At 52.3% G+C, this 12,871-nt stretch overlaps 1 protein-coding gene across 1 annotated transcript in view; it reads left to right on the top strand.

Moving 5' to 3' along the window:
* CCN4 (cellular communication network factor 4) overlaps nucleotides 1-9,180 on the top strand; it is a 33,499-nt gene extending 24,319 nt beyond the window's left edge. Inside the window, exons 3-5 of the mRNA XM_032873494.1 lie at nucleotides 2,841-3,101; nucleotides 6,417-6,610; nucleotides 8,257-9,180. Coding sequence (XP_032729385.1) covers nucleotides 2,841-3,101; nucleotides 6,417-6,610; nucleotides 8,257-8,556 — 755 coding nt within the window. The 3' untranslated portion in view covers nucleotides 8,557-9,180. The remainder of the gene's footprint in view (nucleotides 1-2,840; nucleotides 3,102-6,416; nucleotides 6,611-8,256) is intronic.
* Nucleotides 9,181-12,871: the final 3,691 nt, after the last annotated feature.

Genomic DNA, 12,871 nt, shown 5'->3' with positions numbered 1-12,871 from the left:
GACAGTCCATTAGGGAAGGGAGGAAAGTGAAGACCTTAATGGTGGAGCCAGGGATTTGAGTTCCTACAGGTCCTTTGGTAAGAGGAAGGCTCACCACACTACTCCGGTACTTGCAAGCCTGAGATTACATAGGATACGGTGTTTCACCAGGAGCTGGTCCTTCCATTAGTTCAAAAGTAAGCGATGTGGGGGCATTAGAGTCTGCTGTGGGTCCAGCCACCATACATGTCGTTTACCCTACTCTCACTCTAGGCAATGGTGGGCAGGCTGCTCAGGGCCACCAGCACCACCACTGTCCCCACCTGCCCCAAATTCCCAGGAGACTGGGAGCAGCTTTTGGAAGCAGTGGTTCCCAATCTTGGCTACAAACTGAATTCACCTGGAGATCTTTAAAAAAATATCAAAGGCCAGGGATGCCTGGGTGGCTCAGTCGGTTGAGCGTCCAACTTCAGCTCAGGTCATTATCCCAGGGTCCTGAGATCAAGTCCCACATAGGGCTCCTTGCTCAGAGGAGAGCCTGCTTCTCTCTCTGCCTGCTGCTCCCTCTGCTTGTGTGCACTCTCTCTCTCTCTGATAAATAAATAAATAAAATCTTAAAAAATATTGAAGTCAAAAAAATTACAAAAATATCAAGTCCCGGGTCCACCCCCATATTCTGGGGCATGGTGTGGGCATCAGAATTTTTGAAATCTCCCCAGGTGGTGTCACTGTGTTAAGGGCTCCCGGGCACCTGGTACTGCCTTGCCTGCCCACCCAAAGTTCCCCCAACAGGGGCAGAGACCAGGCTTCAGCCCACTCCCTTTTCCCCATCCACCAACGTGCTCACACATGTGCACACACGTGTGCTCACACCTTCCCAGAGCAAGGGCGTGGTCGGCGTGTGACTCAGAACAAAAGGATGAGTGATTCACCCAGTGCTTCCTCTGCTTTGTTTTGTTTTGCCTTGGTTTGGTTTTTTTTTCCAATTTCCCCTCCTTTCCTGGTGTCTGGTGGAAGGAAATGGGCTGTGGAGTCAGATCCCCGGGGACCGAGGTGAAGCTCTGTCATCACCAGCTGGGTGACCGTGAGCTGATGAATCATTCGACCTCCCTGTCCATCAAATGGGGAAAAGAAAACTCTCCTGGTGAAGTCAATGGGAGAACTGAATGAGATAACATATCATGGTGCCTGGCACAAGATCAGATGGCCTGCAAGCGGTAGTGCCTTTCCTTCTGGGCCTCCTCGCTGCACGATCACCTCCCAGGACAAACAGCCATCATGCCAGCATCCCCACACGCTGAGACTCTGTGTCTAGCTGTGTCGTCTTCGGAGCGTGACTCAACTTCACTGAGACTCAGTTTTGCTGTATGTGAAAATGGGGTGGTGTTTCCTTATAGGACGAAATCAGCAATGCGTGAAAGTCTGTCACAGAGCAAGTCAGGTGGCCAAGAACAGAGACAGAGCTTAGGAACACTGCACTCCTGTTAGATACTGGGATTATTACTATCAACAACCGCCTGCCAGCAAATTCGGAAGATACGCCGGAGCTTTGGGCAGACTTCGGATTCCAAACTAGCCCTCCTTGGGTGGATACCCCTGCTGCCTGGGAGCCCTATGCTTGTATTTTCACACACTGTCCTCAAGGCTACATGGCATCCAGGGGGCAGCGCTGGCCAGGCCCAGCAGCCCCAGGTCCCTCCCGCCCTCCAGGCTTCTGTAACCAGACCTCATGTCTAAGGAAAAACTCTTGAGGTCACCCACCCCACAACCAGCTCCTCCAAGGACAGAGCATCCTTCGCTTCCCTGCCAGGGCTCAGGTTATGGATGAGGAGTGTCTCTTGACTCATCTCCTCTGCTCCTTACATCTCATCCAGCTGCGATTCCTTTCAAACACACCCAGAAGCTGAGCTCCCGGTCCCTCCAGGGTGTGAGCACGGCCACCCCCAGCCTGGATTATAGGGGTGGCCTCCTGACTGTCCGTACTTCCTGTTCTGTTCAGTAGCTCCTGGGCTCTTGTGAAGCATGAGTTGACTCAATAGTTCCTTACGGAGCACACACTGCACGTCTAGCTGCTAACAGTTCTGAGCCACCAAGGAAGACCTCTCTCACCTCATCTCTGGCTACCCCCTAACCTCCCAGGTCTCTTCCCCCCCTCCCTAAAAGATCCCCCCACCAACACCAGTGCCAGCGAACTTCCTTACCTCCTTCCCCCTTTGCTGAAGCAGCATCACACAGGCAAGGGGTCTGCCTTAATCAGCCACTACCTCCCACCCCATCCACCCCTCCTTTCCGTTGTTCTCCCTGACACTGGTAGCCTTCAGTTCTCTGTATGATCTCTTCATCTTTCCTGAGTGGCACCCACTGCACGGGAAGCTCTATGAGGGCATGGTTTTGTCCATTTTGTTCACTGTATCTCCAGAGCCCAGAACCTTCCATAAATGCCTGCCTTGAATGAGTAGGATCTTTGTTCCCAAGTGTTATGATAGGTTTTACACGTGGCCCCTCAGAACCCTGGCCCTAGAGGTCTTCATCAGTGCTCAGCTCTGTGCCATGTGCTGGGACAGGATGGGTGGGACAGGACAGGTGGCACAGGTTCCAGTCCCGACCAGACTCTGTCTTCCAGACTCCGTCTTCTCACCACGGCCAGCCTGGCCCCAGGGTCACTTGAAGGCTGGTGACTGAGTTGCACCTCACACTCTGGGAGGGAGAAGGGGGGCTGGCTGTGCCCTGCCTGCCTTGCCGGCCTGCCAGCCCCCAGGGTGGGCACTCCCCAGGGTCGGGGCCAGGTCCAGGGGCGGGCCGTGTCCCCATGAGGGCACGATGCCCAGCGGGCCTGACCCGAGCGGCACATGTGTTTGCAGAGGTGGTCGGCGTGGGCTGCGTCCTGGATGGGGTGCGCTACACCAATGGCCAGTCCTTCCAGCCCAACTGCAAGTACAACTGCACGTGTGTGGATGGCGCAGTGGGCTGCACACCCCTGTGCCTGCGCGCGCGCCCCCCGCGCCTCTGGTGCCATCGTCCCCGGAGGGTCAGCATCCCTGGTCGTTGCTGCCAGCAGTGGGTATGCGACCACGATGCCAGGAGGCCGCGCAAGACAGCACAGCGCCACACCGGTGCTCTAGGTGGGTGCGAGGAGTGGGAGGACAGAGCGCAGGAGGGGGTGGTGATAGGAGGGGGGAGGGGAGGGGGAGGAGAGGGCGGGGCCCTGACTCCCTATGATTGGCATGCACGTGCAATGACTCCCAGTCCCCAGACCTCTGCCCCACTAGCTGTGTGACCTTGGCAAAGCCACCTGTCCTCTGCGACCCTATTTCTCTATGTGTCCCAACTGTTCTGTGAGGTCCTCCCAACACAAAATGAGGAAGAGCTTTATCAAGAACAAAGCCAGATCCGTGGGATTCATTGTTATCCTACTGAAGAGATTAGACTGGGGCGTGTGCAGCACCCGAGGAGGAGAAGCAGGGATACAAGGTATAAGAGCAGGAGAGAGGGTAGGTGGCTTCCCTCACAATGGAGGATAGATGGGCAGGTGAGGCTGCAGCCAGGTACACAGGCCAGAGGGAAGTCCTGGAAAGGGAGGACAGGGACAAGCCCACTGGTTTTACCACTGCTTGCTGCAATAGCCCAATGCCAGACTCTTAGCAGGTACCAAATCCATAGTTGTCTTAGGGATGGATAAATGGATGGATGGATGGGCAGATGGATGGATGGATGGATGGTTGGGCCAATGAGGATCTGAGCTAGGGCAATGGAAGTGGAAGTGGCAAGGAAGGGACAGAAGTGAGAGACGGTGCGTGAGAAGTAAGCCTGAGGCCATGGCCTCAATCCACTTTGTGGAATGAAGGAAAGAGAGGGGTAGACAGTGACTCTCGGGGCTCATCGTGACCTGGGAGAGAAAATGAGAGGGACACATTGGGGATGAAGAATTGCACTGTTTGAAACAGCTTGAGTTTGAGGCTGGCATGGCCCAGAGGAGTTCTGAGGGTGCTGGTAATTTTTTAAAAAGCTATTAAGTGCATGAGATTGTTCAAGGAGGCTGTGCTGAGCAGCGTTTCTCAGCCTGGGTTCAGATATTTCGAACCTGAGACTTTGTGGGGAGGCCTGCCCTGTGCACTGTGTGATGTTTAGTGGCACTTCTGGCCTCTACCTCACCCCCCCCAAGTAGCAACAACCCCCAATACCTCCAGACATTGCTGTTTGTACCCTGGGGCACCCAATTGTCTGGGGGAGAACCACACATGTGGCCCTGGAGATACCACCATTTAAGGCGAGGGAGAGAAGAAAGCTGAGAAAGACAAATCTAACAGGCAGGATGAAAACAGGAGAAAGAGGTTTTGCAGGAGCCAAGTGAAGAAGGTGTCCCAGAGAACACCCTGGAAAGCTGGGGTGCGAGGGGACCAGCCCAGGCGATGGAGACCCGCCACCAAGCTGTGTACCCTAAGTGGCTATGCCTGGGCGGGGGAAGAGGGTGATCCTGCCCTCCCCGCCCTTCAGGGGTGCACAGTCTCTCTGGAGGGGTTTGGGGTGGCTCCCAGGGTCTGAGCCAGCCCCATGAAGAGGCCGTCCCATGTCCAAGGAGGAGGTGGCAGGGGAAGCTGGCCCACCACACTCCCCAACTGGCAGAGCTACACATGGGTCACTGGGGGTGGGGCAGTGTCTGTCTGCCCATTGTATGTGGCCCAGTGACCCCGTTCTGACCCAGTACAAGCAGGGCCCCCGCCTGCTTGTGGGTGACCCAGAAACCAAAGCCCTTTTATCCTCCCAGGCAAATCCTTCCCTCCACCTCCCTCCTCTGAGCTCACACCTCGCTCATCCCAGCCCCACTCTCCTCTGTCCTCAAATGTTTCTCCTTGTTTTCTTCCATCTCTCAAGTCTCTCAAAGCTCCCCTCTCTCACGCATTCATTCCTGCCTTCATCCAGCCCTATTCCCTGCACGCCTGTTACCTTGGTGGGAGTGGGTATCCAGCACTGCCCCTTCCCCTTCCTCCCACCTTCCAACTCCATTAGGGTCTCTTCTTTCCTACATTTCCCTTTCCCACTCTCTGCCCCTCCCCCATTCTTTTATTCCTTTCCTGCCCCTTCCTGTTCTCCCCCATAAACTATGCAAAGCACGCTGTCTCCCTCTCCTTCCCCCCTCCCTCCCTCTCTCCTGTACCCTACCGTCTGTCCCTCCTCCTCTCTCCCTCTGCCTGTCCCTTTCTTGGCTTCCCGTGAGTACCCACCTGCTGGGTGCATGTGCGTGTGTCAGGGCTGGACTGACTGACGTCCTCTTCATGGTCTTTCTGTGGGATCCATCTTCTATCTTCCTGGCTTTTTATCTGCCTCCGTCTCAAGCTCCGTCCATTTTTCCATTACTCAGAGACTACTCGCCACGTTCTAGATGCTGCGATTCATACATTAAGAGAGCCAGACAAGTCCATAGTCCATAGTCTCTCATGGTTCACCTCCCCTTCCAATTTCCCTCAACTCCCTTCTCCTCTCCATCTCCCCATGGCCTCCATGTTAATTGTTCTGAAAAACCACCTGAGGGTTTTGAAGGGGCGGAGGGTGGGAGGTTGGGGGAACCAGGTGGTGGGTATTAGAGAGGGCATGGAGCACTGGGTGTGGTGCAAAAAACATGAATACTGTTACGCTGAAAAGAAATTAAAAAAAAAAAAAGTTTAGAAAAGAAAAAATAAAAAATAGAGCCAGACAAGACTTGTGTAGTTAACAGTCAAGAAACCATACGAGCTCACATTTACTGAGCCAGGGATGGCTCCTGGCTTTCACAGGTATGAATGTGTCTTCCGATCCACAGCCCTGGGAGGAAGATGCTATCGCCAAACCCCGCTTGCAGGTGGGGAGACGGAGGCAGGAGGTGGGCGTTATGGAAGTTCAGCTACTGAGTGGCTTTGCTCAGAGTTGAACCCAGGGGACATGGCTGTGTGTGTCCTTATCCACTCTGCTCTCAGCATCACCTGGCTTAGATATCAGGCACCAGCGTATAGACGCTCCCTCTGATTTCCTCCATCTAAACTTGACCTCTGCAGGGACAGGGCCATTACCCTCCATTCTTCAAATCCCAGCGCCTTGCAGATGCCTGATATATACTCAGTCAACAGGTCCTCTCATTGTCACACCAGCCATGGAAGGCTGTTCCAGTGAGGACACTGAGACCCGGAGGGAATTATCTGGAACCCGATAGCTTATAGGTAGTTGAATAGGATGGTAGGATTTGCACTCCGGTCCACCTGTCTGTAAAGATGGTCTTTCCTCCGGAGAACTATAGGAGCTCAGAACGGGTCCTCCTTTGCCAGGGGACCCATGATGGTTAGAAGTGGACTTGCCCTTTCCGGCTGGGGGTCGACAGCCCTCCCCTCCTCCCCTTGGAGGTTCAGGAGGAAGAGAGGGGCTGCCAGCAGCTGGAAATTCATGGGCGGTCTGGTCCCTATCCCCAGCAGCCACGGGTGAGATGGAGTCGTGGCACAGGAACTGCCTCACCTACACGAGCCCTTGGAGCCCCTGCTCTACCACCTGCGGCCTGGGGGTCTCCAGCCGCATCTCCAATGTCAACAGCCACTGCTGGCCTGAGCAAGAGAGCCGCCTGTGCAGCCTGCGGCCCTGTGACGTGGACATCCGTCCACACATCAAGGTCAGTCGGCCTCACGGGGGCGGGGAAGGGGGAGCCGTGTTGGACTTGCAGACAGTCGAGCCTGCTTCAAGCCTGGCCGCTGGACTTCCTTGCGGGGGCCCTTTGTGAAATGGGAAGATGCGTGGTAACAGGGAGGGCCCTCGCTGACTGCCGCTCCCCCTCTGCTCCTGTTCCAGCCCACACGGCCCCCGGCACAGGCATGACAGCCATGCTGGGCAGTCGGGGAGCTGGAAACAGGGCTCAGGACAGTGGGGGCTCAGTGCCCGTCTATTGCTCGCTGCACGTGACGGGGGCCGCTCTCTATGTCTTGGAGCCCCAGGCCCCTCATCAGTAAAACATGGGGTTGGTCTCAGGCATCTCCTCCAGCTTGCAGAGTCTAAGATCCTTAAAACAAAGGATCTGGGATAGAGTAGGTCACCGCAGTTAGAAATGAGTCTGATTGGCCTCTCTCGAGGCCTCCTCACTTCCATCTTAGGATTGGTCATCTGCCTTGCCCGGAAAAGAAAAAAAAAGAAAAGAAAAACTCAGCACTGACTCCATTTTTGGAGCACTGATAATGTCTTGGGGTTGCTGAGGAGAGGGGGGCCTCATAGACAAGGCAACTCAGAACCCCCAGATCCTCCTCGCTGGCTGTCCTCCGCCCCTGCTCCCATGATCTCCGTGCTGACCAACAGGATCCTTCCACCTCGTCCTTCTCCTTCTCCCCTTCTCTCTTCTTCTCCCTGTCTGATCAGTGACCTTGGCCATGCTGGCTTTCCTGTACTTGGGGGTCGGTACACAGTAGGCACTCAGCCGATGTGGTATCGCTGAGAGCATGGATGGAAAGGCTACCAGCAGCAGGAGAAACAGGAGCAAAGGTCCTCAGCTGGTGACTGCCTGGGGCTCTCGAGGATCTACACCAATGTCTCAAGTCCTCGCTGCTGGTTCACACTTCCCACCCAAGTTTGGTTTTACAATTATGAACCTCAGATGGTTTCTCAAACCGTATACGCCTCAGCCCCCACGGAGCCTGGCTCTGTACCACCACCCTCCCTGTTCCGGCATGGCACCGGTCCATAGTAGAGCCATTCCCGCAATGAGCTTTGTGAGTGCCTACTGTGTACCAAGCACAGACTTGGACTGTAGAGTCCTAGAAAGGACCCTGCTCTTGACCGGCCCACATCCCAGCGGAGAGACAGAACACACTCTGGTTGGACAAGTTAGGTGAGGAGGGTATGTGCGAGAGGCTGGAGGTGGAATGGAGGAGGAACAGGTTGGGGGAAAGTGCATCCCCCCAGTCACGGAGCCCCGGGATGGGTCTGCTAGTCACGAGCTGGGGTGTTGGGTGGGCTGGAAAAGCAACACGGGCATTCTCTGTTGGTGACTGAGTCTCGGGCATTGGCGAGGAAATGTAGGCAAGAGGACACTGGGGTTGTGGGGACCCCCCCATGACACAATTCCCTGAGAGGTCCACAGTTAGTCCTGCATAGTGTGGCTGGGCCTTGCTGTGTTTGGGGAGGTCCTTCCCAGCTTGAAGGAGCCACAGACCTGAAGGAAAGGTGGAGTGGTCCCACATGGTGAGTGCAGACGGAGAACTGAGGGCTTGGTGGGGAGGATGGTGGCTCTTCATCCTCTGAGCAACCCAGCTGCAACCACCTTTTCTGCAGGAAGGGAAGAAGTGTTTGGCCGTGTACCAGCCAGAGGCACCCATGAACTTCAACCTCGCCGGGTGCATCAGCACACGCTCCTACCGGCCGAAGTACTGTGGGGTCTGCACGGACAGCAGGTGCTGCATCCCCTACAAGTCCAAGACCATCCATGTCTCCTTCCAATGTCCCGATGGGCCCGGCTTCTCCCGCCAGGTCCTATGGATTAATGCTTGCTTCTGCAACCTGAGTTGTAGGAATCCCAACGATATCTTTGCTGACTTAGAGTCCTACCCTGACTTCTCAGAAATTGCCAATTAGGCAGACACAAAACACAGGGCTCGGGGCCTGGCCCAGCGATTGCAAACCAGCCAGCCCTCTGAGGCCCACACTTGAGCCTTCTTCATCCACTTCTCACTGACTTCTAACTATCCTGGTCCAGATCCTTGGCCCCCTGTCCTGCCTCCATCTACCCGAATATCCCATGCGGCATACACTCCAGACAAAGTGCCCATCTCCAAAGATTCTGACAAAACCCAAGCCTGTCCAATTCACCGCAAGTCTTGCCGGATCTCGCCGGAGTCCCGAGGAACAGCATCAGCTAGGCACTTAATATCACTCATTTCTGTTCTCGATCACGAGCCATGAGACTCTTTGGGTCTATTCAGAAGGACAGATGGGATGTAGGACCCTGGACCAGTCTATCATCTGAGTCCTGCCAAGGGGCACCCTAACAGACAGTTCTGACCATAGCCCACCCACGGAGCTTGGATTCCGAAGATCTGTGCACCCTAAAGTCACCAAATATTTGCCAAGTGTTTGGTTGTTTGGTTTTGAAATTTAATGGAAAATTGTGTTCATTAACCTAGGCTTTGTGGAGATTAAGTCTGTCTTCATCCCTGCCCAGTAAAGGGTAAAAATTGGATTCATTTTGGTTAGAAATGCAATCTGATAACTTTCATTCTTTTTCATGGGAAAATTTCAGAAGTGTCAGCCCCTAGCAATGAATCTGATGCTCACCCACAGGACAGGGGCAGCCGGCCAGCTTGGCCTTGCATCCACACCCTCTCTTTGCTGGGGGCTCGTGGGAATTGGTAGAGCCCCTAGGATGGCCCCTGGGGCCCCTGGGAATGGCATCCGAGGGCATTTCTGCTCTTGCAGAGCCCTGGGAGACCCCGTCGTTGTCCGGACCAGCCCAACTTGAAATAACCGACACAGTTACAGGCTGGATGCGGGTCAAACCAAGAATTGGAGCCACTCAGCATGAGCCTGGGGCGGCAGAGTCGGGTCACCCCCTCGGTGCAGGACACCTTTCTTTCTGCCACAGGGGCCCCTTCCACAGACTTCGGGTCTGTGGACCCAAACAACCCAGTTCTGGTGTGAAGACAGAGGTAAACCAGTTGTTTAGAACGAAATATATTTAACAGGAATCAAAAGCCAAAAAGGAGCTGGAGCTAAAACAGAAAAGAAAGTTGTTAGGAGTTAAAACGAGGTTATTATTTATGTTATTAGTAGAATATAAATATTTACTGTTCTAATTCTTTTATTTAGTACCTTTTGGGTCCCAGATCTAGTTCTCAGTGCTCTCTGTGCATTAGCTCGTGGAGAAGCTTTGCAATCATGCTGAAAAGTGCCCAGTATTATTTCTATTCTCACAAATGTGAAATGGAAGCCCAGAGAGGTATGGAGCCTTGACCAAAGTCGCCCGGCTGGTGAGAGAGGGAGTGGAGATTCTAATCCAAGTCGAGCTGACTTTCTAAGCCACGTTGCTGCCCCTGCGTTTACAGCTTCCAGACGTGTCGAGTGGGAAAATATGTCGGCATCACCGACTTCACGTTGTCCTTTTTTACTCTTTTCACTGTCTCTATGGCTCCTTTTCCAAGAGAAGAGTATCTGACTTTCTGATATTTTAGGTGCCTGAGCATCCAAAAATATATGGGCTAGACAAAACCTCGAATTCCCTGATCTCCCCCCCAAATCAGAACCAGCGCTCATCGTGCATTTAAAAGATGATTTTGTCTACCCAGTGCTGCTGATGAGGGATGTGTAAGCTGTTCCTCAGGGAATTCTGTGTGGTGTGTGGAGGGATTCTGGAGGAGGACCAAAGGTGGGAATGGGCCCGCCTGACTGTACCTCCCACATGCCTGGTCCAGTACAAGGCATACAGTGGTGCTCAACACATATTTGATGAATTAAAAAAAACCTTGTATGTTTTCCTACTTTCACTCAGAGGCTTTCTTCTTCCAAAGGTACATGCCAACCTAATTTTCATCAGCCAAATCTTATTTTGAGCGCCATAGGGAAAGAGGCATTTAATATTTAAAGAAAGGTATATTTTTATTGAAAAAAAAAAAAAGAATTCTTGTGTGAAGAGCTTTCACCCCATGAATAGATTCTCCTGGGAGCCCATGTGTGTCAGATTTTCTCGGACTGAGATCTGTAAATGACAAGGACTAGGTGACAGCTAACCGCATTTGAAATTCAGCAGAAACCCAAGAGCTAGGTTCTTAATGAGTTTGCATCCCAATTTGGGAAAATGAGCATAGCTTCCAAGATCCTGGGAAGCCAGGCTGGAGAAATCTGGGATTATCCTGGGACCGAGTGGGCCAGCGTGTTTTGAGAAACAGACTGGTCCAGCGCAGGGAACGCCTCAGCCCCATGTTCCGAAGTCACGGGGAAGGAGTTTCGGGGCAAATGTAAGTAAGGAAGATCTCTCTAGCGGCCACGGTCACTCTGCCCTGGGTCAACCTACCTCAGTCAAAGTTAGGAATAATAGTCCCAATGCAAAATGTCCCTTTATTGAAAGCTTACGTGGTGCCACCCACTTTGCTAGCTTTTTAATTATCTTACTCATGATCACAATAATTGTAAGTAAGCCTCTTGTCCCCATCTTATCCACGAAAAGTTTGAGACTCAGCGAAGCTGAGAATTCCGCCAAAACACGTTGGAGCCCAAATTCCAGCTTTTTCCACTGGGCCTTCCTCTCCGGGAGGCCTCCAGGCGGAGCATGAATGACTCCCAACCGAGTGTTCATTGGCTGGGGCATCCAGTGGGTGAGATAAACGAGCTCTCTAGTCCTGCGTAACTCCAGTCCCATGTTCCGGGACAAGGCAAAGAAAGGATTTGTTAACCTTTGTTGAAGAAATTCGCATTTGTGCTCAGAGTGAATTTCTTGGGCATGCTCCAGCAGGCGGAGAGAGGAAACCTGCCTTCACCAAACCACTGCTTCTTGCTAAACCTTCATCCTCAGCATTTGGGGAGCACCCTGAGGATCAGGCCTGGGCTAGCTGCTTTGCTGCAACGACTTATTTAATCCTCATAGCAAACCTACGTGGTGTAGCATTATAATCATTGCCCCATTTTAGAGGTAGGACACTGGGGCTCACAGGGGTTATTTGCTCAGTGTCTTACAGCTAGTGAACTGTGGACCAGGATTGCAAACCTGGGTCAGTCTGACACCTGAGCCGTCTTTCCTGTCACTAAGCCCAGCCGGCATGCCCCCCAATTAAAAGATATAAGAGACGCTTTACTGACAACAAGACAACAATTACAATGTTAATTTCAAAGTGATTCAGGGAGTGAGTAAAGAAAGTAGATTCGAATGATATGATCCAACTGATATAATTTCATTAACATTGTACTGTGTTAGAGATAATGGGGAAGCAATGTAGCCCCCGACTAGTCTATTGAATTAGGTCACTGCCTTTTTAAGGACTTATCTTGATCCAAAGTAACTGCAGTAAGCCTGCACAGCTGGGACTCGTGAACGGTCAGAATGGTCACCTGTGTATCTCTACACATACACGCGTGTGTGTCTGTGTGTGTGTATGTACGTCTATATCATATTCAGACTGTGACTTCGTATTTAAGTATTCCTACTGCCATTTTTGCAAGGGACTAAGAAGTACAAAAGAAGGAATGTCTCAGAATTTCCCAATAGAGGAAAAAACAGCACTTGGGCAATCTGTGATGTTTTACAACATTCCTCATTTTCTCATGATCTGTGTAGCACAGAACGTGTTTGTTCAATGTGAAGGATTTTCATTGCTCAAATTCCCCGTTTATGTTTTTCTCCTTAAAGCAATAAATCATCAGCAAAATTACCTCCTGGATTTGGTGGATTTTCTTGTACATTCAGTTATGATGCGCAAAGACGGAGCATTTAGTACATCTGATAAATGTGCAGATGGTGGAAAGTTAGGTCCCAGATAGTTTACATTTATAAAAATAGCTAAACATTTGGAGATGGGCTCAGAAGGATGAATTCTGGAATTCACAAAAGGTCGGTACTACAAATGGGTCTGGGCTGGAAGACACCTCCCATAAATACAAAAAGGAAACTAGCATTCTTGTGTTTATTCGTTCATTCACTGACTCATTTATTCAGTGCCCTTCTACATCTCCAACTAGACTGTGGGTGCCTTGAGATCAAGGACTATGACTGCATCCTCTTGGCCTCGCACAGTGTGCGGCATGTGTCAGGGGCTGGGTAAGCAGGGCTTGGACCCATGGAGAGATGGAGAGGGTGGGTATCTATTGCCAGCTGCCTTAGGAACTGGTGGGAGTAGATAAGGAAGGTTGCGGGATGAAATGGAAACGGCTCTGACCTTGGGAGTCAAGTGGATCTTTTCATACC

Source organism: Lontra canadensis, unplaced genomic scaffold, assembly GCF_010015895.1.
Source record: "Lontra canadensis isolate GAN:19392208 unplaced genomic scaffold, GSC_riverotter_1.0 scaffold49, whole genome shotgun sequence".
In the NCBI taxonomy this organism is placed as follows: Eukaryota; Metazoa; Chordata; class Mammalia; order Carnivora; family Mustelidae; genus Lontra; species Lontra canadensis.
This window is presented reverse-complemented; position numbering and strand designations above follow the sequence as displayed.